This window comes from Megalops cyprinoides, chromosome 4 (assembly GCF_013368585.1).
Source record: "Megalops cyprinoides isolate fMegCyp1 chromosome 4, fMegCyp1.pri, whole genome shotgun sequence".
NCBI lineage: Eukaryota > Metazoa > Chordata > Actinopteri > Elopiformes > Megalopidae > Megalops > Megalops cyprinoides.
The window spans coordinates 46,747,501-46,768,239 of record NC_050586.1 but is presented as its reverse complement, the minus strand read 5'-3'; the positions used below and the strand labels follow the sequence as shown (position 1 = coordinate 46,768,239).

The window sequence follows — 20,739 nt, the reverse complement described above, 5'->3', positions numbered from 1 at the left end:
GTGCCCCCTCACCTTTGTAGGTCTCTGATGGGGTTTCTCAAAGCTGTGGTGTCCAGGTAACCTTTTTAATGAAACGGCTTATAAAACAAATAATTTCTACCAAACTGGTGTGTACAGGGTTTTAGCGTGTTGGTAAGGTTTTCACTGGATAAGTTGTCATTGGCTGTAGAAAGATGATATAACACATGCAGTCACAAGCAGGTTGTACACACAAGATCTGTATGTTTATGTAAGTGAAACACATTATTAACAGTCTGTTTGAAGTTACACATGCAAGCATATTTTTACATATTGAATTTTTTATGATCCAAGGAATTGGATTTGATCCAAATGAATTTGATCATTTTTGATTGAAAGTAGCTCAGCATAGAAGTGTGACGTGTCTTTAAATAGTCAAGATGTTCATTGTTGAAAATATAGCTCATTGTTCTCAAGTGAACAGAGGTGTTGCGTAAGAGGTTTGTCTCTTTGACGCAAGTGTCTGATAGATTGTCCATAGATACAGTAGTCAACGGTATATATACTGTATATGTGGTAAAACGTTAAGTTACATACTAATTATCTCTGCCAGTAATTTCTCCACACTTTTGTTCATGTTCCCTCAAATGTTGGAAGAAGCTGAAAAATGTACCTTACATCTTGATGCCTGCGGTTTTTAGTGGATAATAAAACTGTGAATATGATTTAATATGGACATTTGACCAGAAGTGACAGAAGTTCCACAGTGACTTCCATAGACCACTATAGCAAGTTCTGGACATTTTGTTCCCTTTTGAGGCATATGGTGCTCTGATGTTGGTGTTCTCTAATCTGCTGACGCTGACCTGGTTTTCACTATAGATGAAATGGAGTGAAAACATGAACAGAACATGTGGGTACAAAAATAAAAGTGACCTCTAATTAAATAGCTTGTGTGGTTTCATGCTTGATGGGAGAATTTGAAACCTCGTAGCTCAAAATGAATGCGCCTCCATATTCTTTTTGTCCATCCACTACATCCTTCCCTGTGGATGCATTTGAGCTTAATTTCTCAATAAGACCTACTCCCATGGCCAGAAGTGGGTTAATAACAGCTCTGAAACCAGGGGAGATGTCACCAACACGGCCATTACAGAGAACTGACATTTTCACTGTTGAAACAGTCTTCTGTTGTATCCACAACATGAGCACTGAGTCCATCCAGAGAGGGGCCACTTAGTGACACATCTAACAGACTGGGACCCCACTCTCTAATTGCTTATTATTTCCTTGGATCTATGTTTTCCCCCAACCAGATAACTCCTAACACAGATGTAGCACAGAGGAGGAGGAGGGGTACATTCCCAGTCCTGTTTCACGGGACAGCTGCTCCAGGGCAGTGACCGCAATGGGAGTGAGGGACGCCTTTGTCTGGCCAGGACAGGGACAGGGGGAGGGGGCGCAGCGTGCGCAGGTGGCAGTCACCTAATGAAGCTCGCCAGTAGACGAACATCCTGAGCTCGGGGGCCGGCTAATGAGAGGGAGGACACCGTGGGCCCATCAAATCAGTGGGGCTGGCTCCGGGCCGGGGGCCTTTCAGGGGTAGGGGTGTGGGTGGGGGGGGTTAGAGCGTTTGGGGCACTGGCAGTGAGGCATGACGGCACAGTCCTCATTTGCAGTGCTGATGGGTCAGGGCACCACCACCACAAAGTGGGACTGTGTGTGTGTGGGGGGACCCTCGAGAGCCCTGCTCCAGAGGGGAGTCGGGGTGTCCCTTAGTTGTGGTCAAGAAGCCTGGGGTTTGAGGTCGCTGCGAATGGGACACCATGCTCTGCTGCGCTCACCAATCCCATGGTCCCTCTCTTCGTCCACTGAGGGCTACGTGACAGGATTCAAAATGAGACACACTCAGTGGGAGTGGGAGGACAAAGTGATGAAAATGAGGGGAAAATGGGGGGGGTGGGGGGGGGGCTTTCTGTGAGAACAGGTTTCTTAAGCTAGGCCACTCCTAAACGCAGTGCATGGCAGGGCAGGGAGTGATTTTGTATCAAAATTCAGGCCTACCCTCTAATTCTAAGATAGTCCTGTCACTGTCAGTCAGTTCTATATCACAGTTAAAATACAAGAATGTGCCAAAACATGCTCTTTAAACCATTGCTTGTTATGATTAGCAATCAATTTAAAGGGCTTGACCAATGTGTGATTACAAGCAAGGGATTAATATCAAATATTCTGCACAAAAAAGTTCCTTTTAGAGTTTACATTATAGCAGCCACATCTCCTAAATGCCCATATTCTAATGCAATTTCACATTTAGCTTTCCAAATTAGCACCATGCCAACTGTACCAAACCATTAGGAGTTGGTTATCCTTTCCACTTCCCTGTTAATTCAACACTTTTATACAGATGGTCAGCTAATTACAGCATCAACTGACAGCTGGCATCCATGCAAACTGACAAAGCTACTGATCATTAAGATTATAGATAAAACCATGTGAATTCAGCCTCATGTCCTGGTATAAGTATTATATTATCAGACATTTCAATACAAGAAAACTGTGAAGCCCTGATGCTAAAATTACACAGAGAATACTTTGCAAGCAAATGTGTTTATTTGCCCCACCACCCAGAAAAACAGTAACGCATGACACATACATGACAAATATACAGATACACATTTGTACAGTGGGAATCCCATTAATATATTTTAATTGCTTTTCGCAGTATTATATAGGCAGAATAATGAATGCACAGACAGCAATAAACACACAAACAAGACAGACAAGCAAGAGGCAATGCTGCTGCAGAATTTCTCTGACTCATACACACACACATTCACACAAAGAGAAAACTCAATCCATTTTGAGTTTGGGGGTGGCTCGCATGAACCGAATCACCAAGGCCCCCAGCCGCAGGATCACAACCAGTACCATGCCCAGGAAAACCCCCACATCCAGCAGCCAGCGCTGATACCATGGCTGCTGGAGCGACTGGGGGCGCAGATGGGACCCCCCTCCGCAGTTCAGGATGTGTTCCACCCAGCGCACCAGTCGGGACCCCGGGGAGAGGGGCTGGGACCGGTGGATCCTGCTAAGCGCCATCGCCGATGCCTTGAAGCTGTCAGAGGTAGAGGAAGTTGGGCCTTCATTCATGCCTCCCTTAGGAGGAAACTGGATCCTCATTGTAAAAGCTATCACAGTGTAGGTCCTGTTCTTTGATGGTGGACTAGTTGTACTTCTGGGGCTAACGTGTGTGTTTTCATGAGTGGTCTGTGGTCATTAAATCATGGCGCTTATTGCAAGGAGTAGTGGATTCCCCAGTGTCCCGGTTTAATTCCCAGTCTGATAATGTTGATTGACTAAAAATAACTCCTTCCCCAAATAATTCCCTTCCCCAGGTCATCATTGTAAAAGAGAATTGATTCTCAATTGAACCTACCAGATCAAATAAAGGCAAAATAAAGAAATCAAATAAAAGCCTTTGTGTGATCAGTTAGTCTGATTTAATCAATGGAAGGTCATGAGATAATATGGCTGCCAACAGTTGTGCATGTTCCAATATGGCCACCAATGGTAGGGCATGTTGGAATTGAGCAAGGCAACACACAACAGAGACACTAGCAAACAGGAAAGTGAATAACACTTAAAGACTGTGAGACACCCTACCTCCTGTCCCCTATGAGTCTCTGCATTGTAGAGCTGAGATGCTCTCTTTGCAGCTCTGTGGGTTTAAGGATCAGCCCCAGGCCTTTGGTCTCAATGCGTACCAGGTTGTCAAACTGGTCCCCAAAGAGAGGGACTCCCAGGACAGGGACTCCATGGTATACCGCCTGCAGGATGCTGTTTTGGCCACCATGGGTGACCAGCAGACGTGCCTTCGGGTGCCCTGGGGATGAAGGGGGTGACAGCAGTGGGTGAGTTCACATGTATGTCATGACAGTTCAGTGCTCAGTCGAAAATGTGCACCAGTTTTGACTCTCGTTGTACATGGCATAGAAAAAATATCCAGATTTGTGTTAAACTGAACGGGATTAAACTGAGAATAACAGGATTGTTCATAAGGTCACTGCTGTGGTTGATCAGTGTGGGGTTACCATCCAGAAGTGTATTGAAATAAGCATGAGTAACATGAGTAACAAATAAAGGCTAGGCTATGTTTAGGCTTCAAGGTTTCACTTCCTTACCCAGCAGGTCATTCTGGGGCAGCCACTCCACCAGCTTCACATTTGGTGTGGGTTGCAGGTGGGGTGGCCAGCGTGAGGGGTGGTACCTCCAGATAACCCCGTAAGGGACCTCCCCAAACCCCGCGTTCATCTCCTGCAGGACCTCCTCAAGGGCCACAGAGGACAGCATGGACCCCAGCGTCACCACTACAAAGCCCTCCTCACCACAACTTGAGATGAAATCTTCTAGCTCCTACACCAGAGAGGGAGAGAGACTGTTGATATTGCTATTTTAATCATTTCCTCTCAATAGTAATCATTACCTTATGTATATATTTTCCCTAAATCCCTTTCCCTAAATCTCTCTCCCATATTTATATGTTGATTCTGATTATTAAATGTGAATATGTACAGTGCAATTATATGATGCCAATAATGCATATTGATTCAAACCAAATCGAAATTGACGGCAACTTGAATCACAGATGTCAGCTCCTGTCAGTTCCATCTACAAACCATCCTTCCGTCCTCCAGCTGATGATTTCTGGTGATGTCTGTTTTAAACTATACCCTTTCAAGAATTTTCATAACAATCCAGCAAACCAGAACACTTGTAGCTTCAACAACAACAGAGCCGGAATTAGTGGACTATTTGTGAATCTGTGAATTTATAGCCTGTTAGTGAAAGCTACATAGGTATTGCCTTAACAAACCTTACTAGTTATAATTTTTGTGTGGGAGCATCTTTTGAGTTAATGGAGCCAGGTCCTTAGGGGGGCATACCTGAGACACAGGAGCGGCCGGCTTGGACAGCAGCCCACCAATGCACACAGTGTAGGGCATGATAGGCTGGGGGAACTCCAGGGAGAAGTCAGTGTTGAAGGCCCAGAGCTCAGCCTGGCCATACAGCTGAGGGAGGGAGGGGGGCTCGGAGAAGTGGCGCTCCCCGACATGCCTGAACCGGCCATGCACCAGCCCCTCGGCCACGGGGGCGAACAGGGCCCACACCACGTTCTTCAGGCGGCCCCAGAAGCCCATGCGGTCGGACAGCTGGGAGCTGAAGACTGGGACGTGGGAGAGCGGGCTCGGCAGGCCGATGGAGAGAGGGCCATTGAGGGTGCCAGGGTAGAAGGCCACGTAGCGCAGGCCCAGCAGGCTGGCCAGCAGGAAAGAGCAGGGGTTGAAGGCATCCAGGATGGCCAGATCGAAGGACTCCCCGCGCAGTGTGTCCATCAGTCGAGAATCACTCAGGATCAGGTCACACTGGTAGGCCAGGTGGCCCATGAAGTTCAGGAAGCCACTGAAACTGTCCCTGAGTTTGGAAAGGTACTAATGAGATCTAATGCACAACAATTATGTATATAATTCATATTATTTTCATACCCATAATGACCATTATAGTTTCTCAGGACAAACCATAATGTCAATCAAACAATACTCTCCTGGTAGAGAGCAGTGGTAGTTGTTGTAGCAAAGTTGTTGTAGTAAAGCTATTTCAGCCACACCTGCCAAGAAGAAACTCCTTTTGCTGCTCCAGAAACCACGCATTGTACTCCTTGATGTAAGCCTCACTGGCTGACCATGAGATGATCTTATAGCTGTTTGGACGGCCAACATAATCCAGGCCTGATGGTGAGAAATTTGTACAGAAGAGGAGAGAATAGGTGATACAAAAAATAAAACAGCTCCTATTCTTTGTTGCTTCATGCAAACCAAATATATATTTTTAGTGTCTGAGATTTTAAACACCTTAAATATCTACCAACATGCACCAAAGTGTCATTTTCATTGCTGTCTCACCAAAATTTAATTCTTAATAACACATTGTGGAGAAGCTAGCCAACACGTCTCACAAAAATGAGCAAAACAGAAGAGCAAACATTCAAAAAAAAAAAAATTTTAAACCAACAAAAGAACCAGCCTGGGCAAACAGTTGACAGGGAAGGGAAGAGAAGCCTCCATACTCTCCAGCCATGGACCTGTATTAAATAGGCCTTTGAATAGGCAGGTGTGGCTCATTAACCAATTGGCTGGCTCACAGCGACAAAGACAATTATCACTTGAAACACACAACAGCAATCCATTCACTTTCAAGTGACAATTTAAAGTTTTGGGAGAAAGGTGAAGATTCTCCTTAAGTGAGAGAGTAATGTATTTCTTTCATTAGTCAGTTAATCAGATATTGCGTACTATGAAAAATATTTGTATCAAATGCAAGCGCCTCATCATTCTCCCATGACAAAATTATGTGAAGAGCTTATAACTGTGATGCACCATTTTCACAAGTTTGTTGATCTTACCCAAGACATGCAGTTCTTGTGGTAGTGATCTACTGCAGATAGAGTGGAGTGCATGAAGCCCATCTAGAGTAGTGAGGCAACAGGGGAGGTCTATCCCAGATGATCGTCTGCCTTTCTCACCTCGGATAACAGGGTTCCCTGTCTGCATGAGCATGTGCATGTCATGGCCGCTTTCGTGGAAGGTGTGCGAGATCTCATCCAGCAGCATGTAATGACTCCCACCTGCAAGGCACACCACGTCACAGCCTGCGAAATCAATGCCCACAATGCAACATCACCGGCTACATTCCTGTAGTACTGTAATCACTGTTATTGACTGAGGAAACTATACCACTTAAGTATACTGCAGTGCTTGTATTATAGTACAAAATTTCTGTGGAAATCAGACTGCATAGAGCCAGCCGTATACAGTTCCATTTATCATTAAAAGTCAAGTAGACATGTTCCAGCTGCACTTGCAAATCATCAGAGTTGTGCAGAAATAATTGTGTGAACTTGATCAGTCTGGAGCACAGTTAAATTGTTGAAAGGAGCCTGAAATGTTTCCCCTGTGTAACATCATGTTCTCCTGCAGTATTGGATCAACTTTGCTGTTTTTCCCTTAACACAAAACACAGCCATTTCAAATGACTCTCTTTCCCTGCATGTGTAGATTACCTCTAAATTATTCTGCTTTTCCTTAGAAACGTTTTGCATGTAGACTCAGGTACACACACAGCATTCTCCACAACTGTTCCTCGCTGCAAGAGAGCGCTCACTCACCTTGGCAGTTTTTCCATTCCTCCCCACCCACCCGCTCAGACTATGACTTACCGATTAGACAGACTGTCAGGATCTTGGCAGACTGTTGCAGGACAGGGTATTCCAAGAGGAGAAACAGCACGGGTACCAGGCTGCCCATGTCCAAACGGTCCCAGAGTGCATAGAGAGTGTGGCCCGTGTGCATGCAGGACTGTTGGTTCCGCACATGGAGATCGTCTGTTTTGGCCAGACCGCGAACCTCAGAAATATGCAGGAGCTATGTGTGAGAGGCAGCAGAGTGGGACGGAGGGAGAGAGAGAGAGAGAGGGAGAGGGAGCGATCTAGCCCCCTTCCCCCTCTCATCCCATTAACAGCGCTAAAAAAAAAAAAAAAACTAAGGAAGAGTTGATAGGGGAGGCAACCCATAAAAGCCAGATTGCAGGAAGACTTCTGAGAAAATCTGTAATGTTTATTCTATCTTAAAAAAAATTAACTCTGAGTATGGAATTGCATGTTTCATGCTACACTAATAACATTTTTATATAACCCACATGAGTCTGAAAACTACTTCACAACTTTTGAAGTAGCCTTCCTCTGTTAAGCTAGTTGACTACCAGTGCAGCGATATAAAATTAAAACTCACTGCAATCTTTCATGCTATCTTCTCAGCAAAACCACAGGCAATGGACAGTGAATACTGCCTATTTTAAAGTTAGACCACAAAAAACACAAATGAATATGACCAACCTCTTTCCACAGGTGCTCTCCTGGTGATCCATGCTCTGATTTGCAAAAAATACTCCACAGTTCATCATCTTCGACCCCATGACCTTAGAAAGCAAACTCAGATGATCCAGTTCCACACACTGAACCATGCTTGATCCCATGCTTGATCTTGCTGATTGAAATATATACTGTCTTCAGTGCTCTTCTAATTATTTCTCACAGTGGTCTTGGACATCCAGCACCGCTGACAAAAATACTACCACCGCTGGACCACTCTGTTGGGGTTGCAAAGTCCTGACTGGTGTGGATGTCTCTGTTTTGGGAAAAGTGTTCCCTGAGGCAGGTAAGCAGTAACCCAAGCCCCGCTCCATCCCAACGGACAGTGTCCGTTTTTCCAGACCTAGGGCTGGATGTATTAGGAAAAGACTGGATGGGAGGGAGTAATTAGGGGCGTGGCGATCTCCTATTTTAGAAATGGCATAACACCGTGCCAAGAGGGAGGAGAGGTAATCTGGGGGTACACTGAAGCAGCTAGGGCAATCAGGGACAGACAGACTTTCCCAGCATTTCCCAGCTCTAGCTGTCAATCTCAGACTTCAGTGGGAGGTTTCACTTTGCCAAGTAACCTAGATATAATGACCAATGATGAACACACTGATGAGAGCTGGGGGTACTTCTTGGAAAGACTATAGCTGTTTCAGCCTGTGATTATTATATTCCATTTACATATCACAGGATGCCTGGATTATTCAATTCCCTAGAACAATTAAATAAATATTGTGAAGTAAAAACTGAGATTGGATGGGCATACAATAGAAAAAATAGAACAATAGACAGTCTTAACAAGGCATATTCATACATACTTTGTACACCTAAGGCTTCCACTCCATTTTGTGTTTTACAAGAGAAATGGTAGCCACCCTTCAAACAGTTACATGCACCTTCAATAACACAGAATGCTGTTTTTCTCATTCTGTAAATAGACGATGCAACATCTCTTCAAGTGGAACTACAAGTAACTTTGAGTATGAAAATAGTGAATGCTTACTTGTAACCTTTCCCCTCTCAGTCAAAAGGGCACTGCCAATCTGTTTGTTTACATTTTATAATGAAATCAGTACTTTAATTACTTGAGGAACAATTCAAAAATGAGTTGCGTTGCAAACACTGATTTAAACTGGGATCTTGATCAATTGTATCTGTTGCCAGTGATTTGCTAGGACTGTGCCCATTAAGAAACCACCCTGAATAGGCCCAGTCCTTGGAACAGCACACACAATTCAATCATTGTCACTCCATGTGATGAGCTGAATCATAGCTGATGGCTCATTATAAGAACAGGGCTTTTGAAGGAGGCAATGATCAAGCTTGAAGAATTCCAGAAATGCAAACTGTCAAAACCCTCCTCACATGGAAGTCATGATGAGCTGGTTTAAAAATAGTAACCAGTGCTGATATATCTGTAGTCACCTATCTGCAATAACTTCATAACTTGATTGTACAAAGTAAAACACTGATGGTTGCAAGAAATATAGTCAGACAAACTTTTATTTCATATGGATAGGTATTTATAGTAAACTTTGGTGACATTAGTCCACACAAATTCCTACATACTTTATTCTGAATGTTATAGCTTTTATTGGCCTGCTGCTGCCCATGTTACCTTTAAATTACCTCTGTTGCTCATAGCTACATTCCCTCTAATTGCTGTGAAGAGCTACTATTTATGGAGGACAAAAAATGACATAAGCATAAATAAATGCAGAAATAAATACATAAATAAATGAAAAATAAATACATTTTGGTAATGAAAAAGGCAATTTATGTATTTTTACATTTATTTATTTATGCATTTCTACATTTATTTATTTATTTCTGTATTTCTACATTTCTTTATTTATTTATGTATTTCTACATTTATTCATTTATTTATTTATGCATTTCTACATTTATTTATTTATTTATTTCTGTATTTCTACATTTCCACATTTATTTATTTCTGTGTCCGTATGTTAATTGAGTGGGTGGTCCTATACCTCAGTCTAAAGCCGGATTGGTCAGCTGGGCGAACCAGACAGAAGCAAACAATTCCTATCAAATCTACATTACACAAACTGGTTAGCTAACCTCGGTACTAGCTCCACGCAATGGCTCGTACAAAACTTTCCATCAATAACACAGGGCTACATTAAAACTACCTGTCGACAACTCGGTTTAACTAACTAGTAGCGAGCTAAAGGCAAACCTCCCATATAGAGGGTATGCACTGACGTCACTTTCCCACCGGAATACGCCCCCTCAGTTCCAAAACGGCAATCAGTGATCACCAAATTTCTTTCGGACATCTCTTGTCAGTAACACTTCCTCCTGTCAAAAAATCTAAACCAAAATCCTATCAGTATGGACGTTATCTTACATATATCTTACATATCTTACAAGCGTTTTCCTCTCCATTGACACCCATCATAAGGAAAAGGCTTAACATGGCTTAATGTTCCAAAATAGCGTCCAATGATCACCAAATTTGTCTGACATCTCACATATCATAAACACCATCTTATATCAAAAAAGCAAAACTAAAATCCAAGGAATTTGCTAGTTAGGCCGACGTTACGTTCAGCGCTGTCCTCTCAGTTTTGCTTTTGTTGTTGGCGAAATTAAAGTGATGAGGACACCAATGGATATTCTGGTTGACAACCAGAGGTTGTATGTGGACAGGTTTGTACAAATATTTTCGTTTTTTTACAACTTTTATTTGGAAAACTGTAAGCTACACGTTTCGGTGCCTGGATACCAGTTGTTTCTGCGGATTGTGTAGAAAAACAGAAATAAATAAATAAATGTAGAAATACAGAAATAAATAAATATAGAAATGCATAATTAAATAAATGAATAAATGTAGAAATGCATAAATAAATAAATAAACAAATACATAAATAAATGTAAAAATACAGAAATAGCCCTTTTCATTACCAAAATGTATTTATTTTTCATTTATTTATTTATTTCTGCATTTATTTATTTATGCTTATGTCATTTTTTGTCCTCCATAACTATTGACAGATTGTGTTCCAGGATTTGAGCTCTCATTTTTGAGCCTTGTTCTTTCTTTTATCTTTCTACTGGTAGAATGAATTACTTACAGACATGTAAAAGTTGTGCCCTCTCTTCTTTCTCTCCTTTGTCATCTCTTCAGCAAATGTTTTTGCATTTCTCCCATTCTAAATGTGGAAGTTCTATACAGACTTAGCTCTGTACTCAGTCTGTGTTCAAAGCTGAGGCAGTGTTACAGGCAGCGACAAACATGAGATGTTTGTCCCCTAATCCAAACTGTTCATTCCTATTCCATGTAAACTCATCCAAACTACAACACCCAGACTTTCTTCCCTCCATCTCTCTCACAAACCCATCTCTTACAATTGGCAACTTCCCCTCAGCTTCCACAGCCACTAGATATGCGATTACTCCTTGATTAACCTTCTTTGGATGAACGCAAGCAGGTGTGGTGTTGAAGACATCAGTGACACAGAGGAAACACTGCCTCCTTAAAGTGATCAGTGGCTGGACAGCTGTTTGGGGTTCAGACAAGTATTTGTAAGAGATTATTGCCAGGTGTACTATTGCTACTTGTATCCTAGTCAAAATGTTTGAGGGAGGAAGGACAGAGACACAGGCTAATATTTTTTATACCACAGATGAAACCTTGATACCTTGAATAGTGTTATGCTCACACTCACTGGTGTGAGAGTGTTGTTAACCTGGTCTGACACTGTTGCTTGTTCAACTTGAATGGATGCACATCTGTTCTTTTGTGCTGGAAGTCGCTCTTGATAAAAGCGTCTGCTAAATGAATGTAATGTAACATCAATAGGCCCTCTTGAAAGATATAGACCATGTTTACAGGACAGATGTAACAACATTTTCCTTTTACAGCTATGAGATGCAGCTTGTATCTGCTTCAGAGCCCTGCTGCCAGTACATCTCAACCACTACACTTAGTTTCTCACGTTTCCCAACATGTCTTCAGCCCCTCCAAGGCTACAGCTGCTGCTCATTCTCAGTTTAGACCTCAGAACCTCCTGTCATCTTTGGTAGACTTGGTTACATTGACTGTGCCGAACTGAGTCTGCCCTCAGCCTTTTGGTTAGACAGACACTGCATCTACTGAGGTACAATTTGACTGCTGTTTTTAAAATATTACTTACGGTTGCTATAGGCAGTGGGCAGCTAGTGATGTTAAATTAGTTGCAGTAGTGATGTATATATAAAACTGAATGTATTGCTATATCTTGCCTTGGGATATTTGTCGTTAGGTTGTCCTTGTAGTTGTGTATTATGCTTTTACTTATGTATTATTTTACTTGCACTTTTTATTTGCTGTATTAGTACTTTCTCACGCTCAGTAAGGGGATTTGCTAAATAAACAATAAAAAACGAACTAAAAGAAATGTTATGAAACTATTCATAACTTTACCAAGATATTGAGAGATGAATGTAAAATCTCCCCCCCCCCAAAAAAAAACAATTGTTCTGTACACATCTATATTGAAACAAAGAAAAAGGTCAAGTGAGATGGTTCTGAAAAATTTGATTTGTTACGCATAGACCAAAGCTTTCTTAAGTTAAAATGTACCTAGCAATCAACGACAAAGTTTTTAAAAAAATTTCCATGCTAAATTATGTGGAAAAACAGTATCATTCTGTTGACGACTATTTCTCATGTCACATACGGTTGCTATGGTTAATCTAACACGCCCACATCCACCAAGAAAGCCTGAAAACACAGACTGGATCCCAAACAGGCTAATGGGCATTGTAGTAACGTGTAAGCCAAACTGTCGAACATCAAAGACACAATGATCATTGTTACTTTATTATTTATTACTCAACTTACTATGACTACTTCATTATTGTCACGTGAAACGACATGTGTACTCACTTGTTCCCTTGTTGAACATACGAACATATAAAACAACAAAACATAAATGCACATTACAAGACAGCTGATACAGTGTGTTTAAGGGGTCTATCATATAACTGGAAGCATCATCTTATATTCACTTACATTATTGTGTTTTGTTAGGATCCAGGCTGAACTAATCATAACAAAAAAAAAAAAATAAATAAAAATAATGAAATGCTTTTCTTACCAAATATCACATTAGTGTCATATCAGTGAGAGTTTCCAAAAAAGCATATAAAATAGCATTAGGTATGATTTGGTGAGCAATAAAGAATCTGCTGTTGATTTTGTTACACTTTAAAATAAGATTCTCTTCATACTGTTGAATAAAGGGGAATAAAGTAAAAGCTGATTGTATTTCTTTCACTCATTGAATTGTTAACTGCTGTAAACATGGTGGTGGGGTGCATGAACAAAGACCGTCACCCTCCTCTGAGTTAGGAAGTTTTGTGTCTCAGAGTTAACTGATAAGTGGCTGGGGGATAACTCGGAAAGTGAAGCTCAAGTGAAGCAGGGGATGCCTGCCATTTCTCTGTGCTTAAGAAAGACGTCATTGTACCATGCCAAAAGTCCTTGGCTGTGTCAATGGAGTCATTAGGTAAGCTGGTGACTCAGAGAGACCGGCTTCCTGAGCACCACTGTGGCCATGCCAGTGTTCACTACTAGTTAAGTACAATGACTGCACAGGACGCATAAGCTAAGTACCCCTTAGATGCTCTTCCGTACTTCAGCAAATACACAAGAACAAAAAACAAAAATTGTCCCAAGATGATGGCATTTCAGGACACTGTAGACACTGGATTGGAGGACAGTCCATAATCAGTAGATGTTCAGGTATTAACAGCATTTTGACAGAACTGGTTGGTACAATATTGAAGAATCTAGCTGGTCCTGCTCAAATTGTGAATTACATATTGTGCTTTTAGAGTTTATTTCTGTATTGAAACGTTTTTCATGATATTGTATAAATAAAATTTTAAAAACTTGACAAGAAGAGGAAAAACTACTCTTCAGACATGGTACGCTAGTGTATGTCTGTGTTTTAAAGTTTAGAAATTAAATGAAGACAAAGGCCGAGGGCATAACTTTTGTGTATTTCCTGTAGCATCTCTGTTCTATACATCATCATCACCTAATATTTATACATAATAGATGAGTGGCAACAAAAAAGGACAACTGCTGGTGATCCTGTTTCACTTTGGAATAGCTTTAACTGGGAATCGTGGTTTTTTTAATCCAAACTAAAAGACTACGGTGGTTTTAAGGTAAAGCTCAGACCATGTCTATTTTCTTATGGCAAAACGGTATGTAAAATTGTGTCATCTATTATTAGCACATTCAGTGTAAACAGTACATGTTTTTTAATTCCCTGTTGAATGAATTAGAGCAGTGATATAACAGCTATGACAGTCATTTACTGGTGCTGTGAAAGCAAAGCTGGGGCAGCTGTCTCTCGGCAGCTGAGTGTAGGCTCTGTCTATGACACAACAGAATCCCCTTCACTCTGATGGGCCTGTAGAACACCATGGATATCCTGTTAAACCACAGAGAAAAGGACACAGTGTCAAAGCATAGACATCTTCAGGATTGAACTACATATGTGCATGCCTGATCACAAGACTACACTTTGGCTTTTCTCAAGATGATCAATCCAATGAGAGAACAAGGTTGTTTACTGGAGCTGCGGATTTATATTAAACGTAAATTTAATGTAGGCTGTAGCAACTACACTATGGATTTTTGGGTTTCTTGATGAGTTTGCTGGAACAGGTGCCAGACCATCCCAGCTTGACTGCAGAGCTGGTTTTGATGTTCACAGTTCATGGTCAGGGTTTTTTGGATGGCAGTTGAACTTTTCCCAAGTAAACTATATGGTGTGGATGGGGAATCAGTAACACTTAATGCTTAACATGGAGTTACCCCAGTGTGCAAAATACCCGGTGGCAATCAGGGGGTCCCCCCTACCCATACCTGCCAACGTTTAGGTTTCAAAATATGGTTTTTTTTGGGGGGGGGGGGGGGGGGGGCTAGTAAATAAAAAAGTAAATAAATACTTTAATGTAGTGTGTGGATTGTGTGTGTAAATTGTGTTTCATACATGATCTGGCAACTTGGGTAATGTCAGACAAACACACAAAACTTATGGATCCATGTGTGACGATTATTCATAATAAAGCCATGCAAATTACTGGAGTGAAGCGATAGGCCAACACTTCGTCACATAGACAAGCAACTACCATCATTAGTGATGAATACTTGGTGAGCAATTCAACCGAGAAGAAGGGATGTGTATAAGGACACAGGCTGCGTCTGTCGGGCTTTAAAGGTTAAATAAGACATTTTTAGTAACAACTGCAAATGACAAATAATTTTTCAAAGATTTTTCCAGAGACCCCCCAAATTTTTGCTGTTGAGGCTTTCAGGGGGTCTCAAGTGTCAATCAAGGGGTCTCAGACCCCGAGACCCCCCGTATTTCGCACCCTGAGTTACACAGTAACACTTTCAGGGTACAGAGCCCTTGTTGTCATGGTGTTGTGATTGTTTTTTTTCCTTTCTTTATGACCTTTTTTTCTGATGAGCTGCTGATACAACACAATCAATGGACAATGAACAGAGAAAAAGGAAAGAAAAAAACATCAGCCATCATCTTGTAAATCACCATCATCATCATCCTTCATATATTTATTTTGTGATATATGCAGGCTACCAGTCACATACATTACTGAAATCTTGGGCCCAGAATGTGGGGGAGTTAGATAATGTCTGAGTAAATTTAAAATGAATCAGTTGATGATTCAGATCATTGTGGGATGACCAGGTGATACTCTTCCATACTCATTTACAGTCAGTAGTTTGTTTGGAGTTAATAAGATCTGTTCCATATCTTTACAATATCTAAAGGAGACAACACTCTAATATTGCTCTTGTGACTGATTTTTCATCACAGCATTACAATCTCCAAAAATGTTATGAGGGTTATACACTTAACAATACATATTAATGAACAGCACACAGCAGCTGGGGAAACACTTTATGCCATAAATTATTATTCTACAATATCAGCAAACTGTGGCCTAGTGCACTGCTCGAATGTCAACATCCTTTTTCAATAAGACTAGAGGGAGATGAATCCTGAGGTTAAAATGTTCGTGCTGAGTGGGAAAGAAAGACAGGGACGGTGCATTAATATGCAAAGAGGGTAGGGACGACATTTGTTTCAGCTTGCAAGTCAAAAGCGAGTCTTATGTGTTCAATCTATCACAATGCATTTTGTCTTTCCATTTGTTTAGGGTTTTTTGCACACCATTTATTTGGAGCACAGTAGTTACTGACAGGAATGAAAAAAGCTCTAACAAAAGGGAAATACATATTATGGACGCTTAAATTTGTTTGTCAGAGTTATGGACAAACTGTATTGCAGTTAGATTGAAACTTATATATCCACTGCATTCATGGGTAGAAATCTGGCGCTGTAACTCAAGTGTTTACAAGAGAGGGTAAAGACATGAAAATAACATGAAATAACGTGAAACATACAAATAGCTAAATCTTGCAATAGCTGAAACATGCTGTAATCTCTTTGGCTCTATGTTCTTTTAGTAGTAGCAGCTATCCTGTGCTTTCAAGGTGAGATACAGAATCTCTGTGGTTTCACTTTCTTACCACTTTTTATTTGCTGCACATCAACAAAACAGGAATTTCCCCTTTCCTTTTGGGGTTTTCAGATGTGGATCTGAGACATTGCCCCTCACTTGCACCGACACACAATACTCATTCTATTAAGTTCTAATTAGGGACAGGGTGAGTGTGTGTTTGTGTTTGATGGTTGATGTTACGATGGGGTTGATGGTTGATGGCACACACTTACAGTAAGCTGGTACTGTGAGGTGGAATCCATCAGCTCCTGGAGGAGAGGGTGCTGGGACAGGATCCCAAAGGGGATTTTCTCCTCTGCCTTGAATCCCAGATCTGTGTAGATCTTCTTCAGATCCTGTTCACACAATCACAGATAAAAAGAAACTGTAAACATAGTCTGTTGCCATACTTCACTGCAGATTCAGCAAGATGTTCTCACTATAAGGAACATACAGTATTTACATATTCTCTGAGATGTGAGATCCAACATTTAATTATTACAAGTCTTGAACTTTCTGTTATTTCTAATTCACACTTTTCACAATCTTCATCCTTCACATAAACTGCATAGTCATTTTTAATGGATTTCCATTCTTTGTTACATTTTTTAGTTACCCCAATTTTGCTTTTGCCACAGTTGTGTTACTACTTAGAATTAGATTAATGTACAGCTCTCTCACATAATATAAACTGTGATTAGCTAGCTAAGGTACCAAATAGGTAGGTTTTGTAACATATTTTTTAATATTTAAGAAATTTAATTTTCACATAAGTTACGGCACGCAATGGCAGAAACATGAGACACTGTGGACCAGTATGGATGCCACACATAACTTTGTGATATCAGAACAGAACCTACACAATCTGCAAGACTGTCAGAGACTGCATTGGTGAGTATACCTCCTCGTACTCCTCCCTGCTCTTCCTGTGTGGGTGAAAGCGGTGGCAGCTCTCTGTTGCCCATGTCCCTCCGTGACAGATGACTCTGAGGAGGGCGGGTATGGACACCCCCTCCCTCTCCTCTGCCCCTGTGATCTCCGGCTCCTCCTCTGTCTCAGTGGAGGCAGATTCCTCGATGTATGGAACAGACTATGAGCAAAGCAAGAGCCCACTGAATCACCTGTTGGGGCTGTTGGACACTACAGACTTGAATAATGGATACAGACATGAAATATGAATGCTTTTATGAGGCTGTTTGCAGTGCCACTATGATCAACTGGTACAGTTATGAGACATAAATGACAAGTTCCCCTTACCTTATATGTTCAGTTGCAAATAAATTGTAAATACTTAAAAATACTTATAAAACACTGGATATTTTGCTCATGTGAACATTCCACACCGGACACAATCTGATACAGTGAACATCCAGGGATTCTGAGATGGATATGATAGCTTTGTTTGTCATTTGTGGGGTTATTTGTTTATGGGGGGGGGGGGGGGTGCTGCTGGAGAGCGTCACCTTCAGTAGCAGGGAACTGCTGGGATAGTATTGAAGGGGCTGTTCCGTGATGACGCTCAGGGCTCGGACGAACCCCTGGATGGGGTCGGGGTGCGAGGCGAAGTACAGTAGCATTCTCATGTAATCGAGTCGGGGTGCAGTAGCCTCATGATCCGCAAACAGAGTGAAGAAAAACTGCCAAGCAACCAGAAACAACATTTCTTCTATACATGTAAAAAATATTCAATCCAGCAAACAAGGAATACATTTTTAATGAATTACATAATATGTGGCATACGTTACAAGATCTTTCAGTTACTGCTGTTTCTGATATTGAAATGGATGCACACTTTGCAAACTATATCTTTAGCATGTCATTCTACATACTCTATAAAAATATACAAAATTCTCTAAATACAAGTGGCAGTACAATATGAGGTATGTTTGACATATATAAAATACATTCCATATACTGGATTAACTATCATACATAAATTATACTTTCAAAATGTTTATATAACATTTATTCTGTGTATAATGTTTGTATAGCCTAATTATATACATTGTTGCACATGAGCAGATGTGAAAACTGCATAGGTCCAGTATTGGTGTACTCACCTTCCTAAGGTAGCTCAAACGGCTGTAAGGCAGTGGTTCAGATGGGTCGTCTGGAACAGACAGGTTCATCTCACAGGGGAACCACAGCTCCGTCTGACCATAAGGCACAAATACAGGAATGTGGTCATTGATTTGTACAATAAAAATAACCTGAATGCTCTTTGAACCCAAATGCAAAATACAGCTCTCTGCCAGACCATACTAAAATATAGACACATATAACTAGTCTTGATGGTTCAAAATGGTTGGGTATATATATCTGACTGTAGTGAAGGGCAAGAGCAGTCACCCCACCCGGCCTCAAACCCAGGTCCACGGGGTACCAACCATGCAACTTTGACCACAACGCCAAAGAGCCAGGCTCGTTGGTATAGCAGTCAGAGTGCATACTCAACTGTAGTGACAGCACTCTGTCACTAAAGCTTGGAGGCAGCATGCTTGTTGCAGCTCTTTAAATACAAGAAGCTTGAGACAAATTTGAGTAAAAACCTGCAGATACTGATCCTCTGTGATAAAGCCTGTTTCCATGGGGTCTGCAGCTTTGAAACGGACCAGAACCTGCAGCAGCTGGTGCTGAGAGGGGACTGGCCATGGCAGAGCGGCGCTCAGCAGGAAGAGCCTCCAGTGCAGAACCTCTGAGCCAGGGCTCACAGCTGATATCATGTCTAGGATCTGACGGGAAGAAGGACTAATCATTGTTGGGCCATGTACAGTACTGGTGTATTGTTTCAGTACCTTTCAGCCTTTGAGCAGTAGCCAAAAGCATTAAATGTTTACCCACAATTAAATGAAGGACTCTCAATATTTTGTATATATTCAACAAAGACAGAATAGGAGAAAAAAATATGCATCCTTATACTGTTTCATATTTCATAGAATTCTAGGAACATTTATGCAACTACAAAGTAAATAATGAGAAACAGGAGTATGGGTTAAGTACTCAGCCCAAACCCATCCCCTTCCTCTTTCTCTGGCCTTGGCCATGATATCCCTAACTCTAACTCTTCATGTCCACAAGTGTGTATTTAAAATGCAATTACACTTTATGTAACTACAGTGTATTAACACTGTACATAATGCCATTAAAGGGATTAATCAAATCCCTTCTGATTAATCAAATAGGATAGTTTTTTGTCCGAAAGGTGCTTACTGTTATTAATACAAATCTCACAAAGCAGGTGTGGCAACATTGATTATTTCGTAAATTTATTCAGGCAGTGGCAGATCGAGAGATCACCAATCTGAACAGCCTCTCTATCTTGGGGTGCAATCTGCTTAGGCATGCAGTATCCACTTTCTCCACTTCTTGCTTTGTGGAGCTCAGCTGTGTCTATGGGTAGAAGGATTACAGTATGAGCCTGTGGTATACCTGAGCTTCGGAGAGACGCATCCAGGGGTCAGGTAAGGCATTGCTCCCCATGTCAAGAGAGACAAGCTTCAGAATCTCTGCAAGCTTCTGACTGGACATTACACCTGAGGAGGCAGAGAATGGGAGATGATGTTTAGAGTGCAGAGGTGTGACAGTATAGGGGTTAATGCTGTGGACCAGTTTCAATAGCTCCATAGGGATGGCACCTGTACCATCTGCCAAGTGAGTGCAGTCATATTACAGATAGGGCTTATTAGCTGTATTGCCACAGGGTAGGAAGTGGTATTCATGATGAGTGATGAGAGGAATTCTAAAAAGAGCAATGAGCCAGGTGCATCGTGGAATATCTAACACACCTCATTCCATGAGGCCTATTCAAAACATCAGAAACTGCTTGGTGTTACCATGGGTCATTTTTGTTCTTCAGATGATGGTGTTACACAAGAGAGAGAGGGTCTGTGGAAACATGTAGCTGACCTGTGGGCGCGACCTCATGAAACTGCGCATAAAAGGCCTCCAGCTGCAGAACGGTGAGAGTGCTGCCCACAGGCTGCTCCAGGGGAGGTGGGCGAGGGGCTGGCTCCGGCATGGGCACCACACGAATATCCCCATTGAGGAAGAAGTCTGTGCCTGCCATCACCAGCTCGTGCTGAATCTTAGCGGCCAGCTCAATGTGATGCCTTGCTACCTCCGCCAGCTGGTCAATGCTGTGCAATATTTCAGAGCAGTCTTTTAATAAAGCGGTTGCAGCTTTGAATCCCCAACAGGGGCTACAGTTGTATCCTTGAGAAAAGTAGTTAGCCAGAAACCATGTCAGCAAATAT

General features: G+C 41.6%; 2 protein-coding genes across 2 annotated transcripts in view; both read right to left on the bottom strand.

Moving 5' to 3' along the window:
- Positions 1-1,333: 1,333 nt before the first annotated feature.
- LOC118776528 (UDP-glucuronosyltransferase 3A1-like) lies at positions 1,334-5,408 on the bottom strand. The gene is made up of 5 exons (XM_036526889.1): positions 4,905-5,408; positions 4,143-4,374; positions 3,625-3,844; positions 2,857-3,076; positions 1,334-1,489 (listed from the first exon to the last, which is right to left on the bottom strand). The coding sequence occupies exons 1-5, from the start codon at positions 5,403-5,405 to the stop codon at positions 1,334-1,336; spliced, it is 1,329 nt and encodes a 442-aa protein (XP_036382782.1). The 5' UTR covers positions 5,406-5,408.
- A 208-nt stretch (positions 5,409-5,616) lies between these two features.
- spef2 (sperm flagellar 2) overlaps positions 5,617-20,739 on the bottom strand; it is a 33,354-nt gene continuing 18,231 nt past the window's right edge. The window contains exons 29-38 of the mRNA XM_036526888.1: positions 20,393-20,622; positions 19,916-20,019; positions 19,036-19,218; positions 18,547-18,639; positions 17,950-18,123; positions 17,388-17,576; positions 16,720-16,842; positions 7,235-7,439; positions 6,542-6,643; positions 5,617-5,747 (exon numbers count right to left, since the gene is read on the bottom strand). Coding sequence (XP_036382781.1) covers positions 5,617-5,747; positions 6,542-6,643; positions 7,235-7,439; positions 16,720-16,842; positions 17,388-17,576; positions 17,950-18,123; positions 18,547-18,639; positions 19,036-19,218; positions 19,916-20,019; positions 20,393-20,622 — 1,534 coding nt within the window. The remainder of the gene's footprint in view (positions 5,748-6,541; positions 6,644-7,234; positions 7,440-16,719; positions 16,843-17,387; positions 17,577-17,949; positions 18,124-18,546; positions 18,640-19,035; positions 19,219-19,915; positions 20,020-20,392; positions 20,623-20,739) is intronic.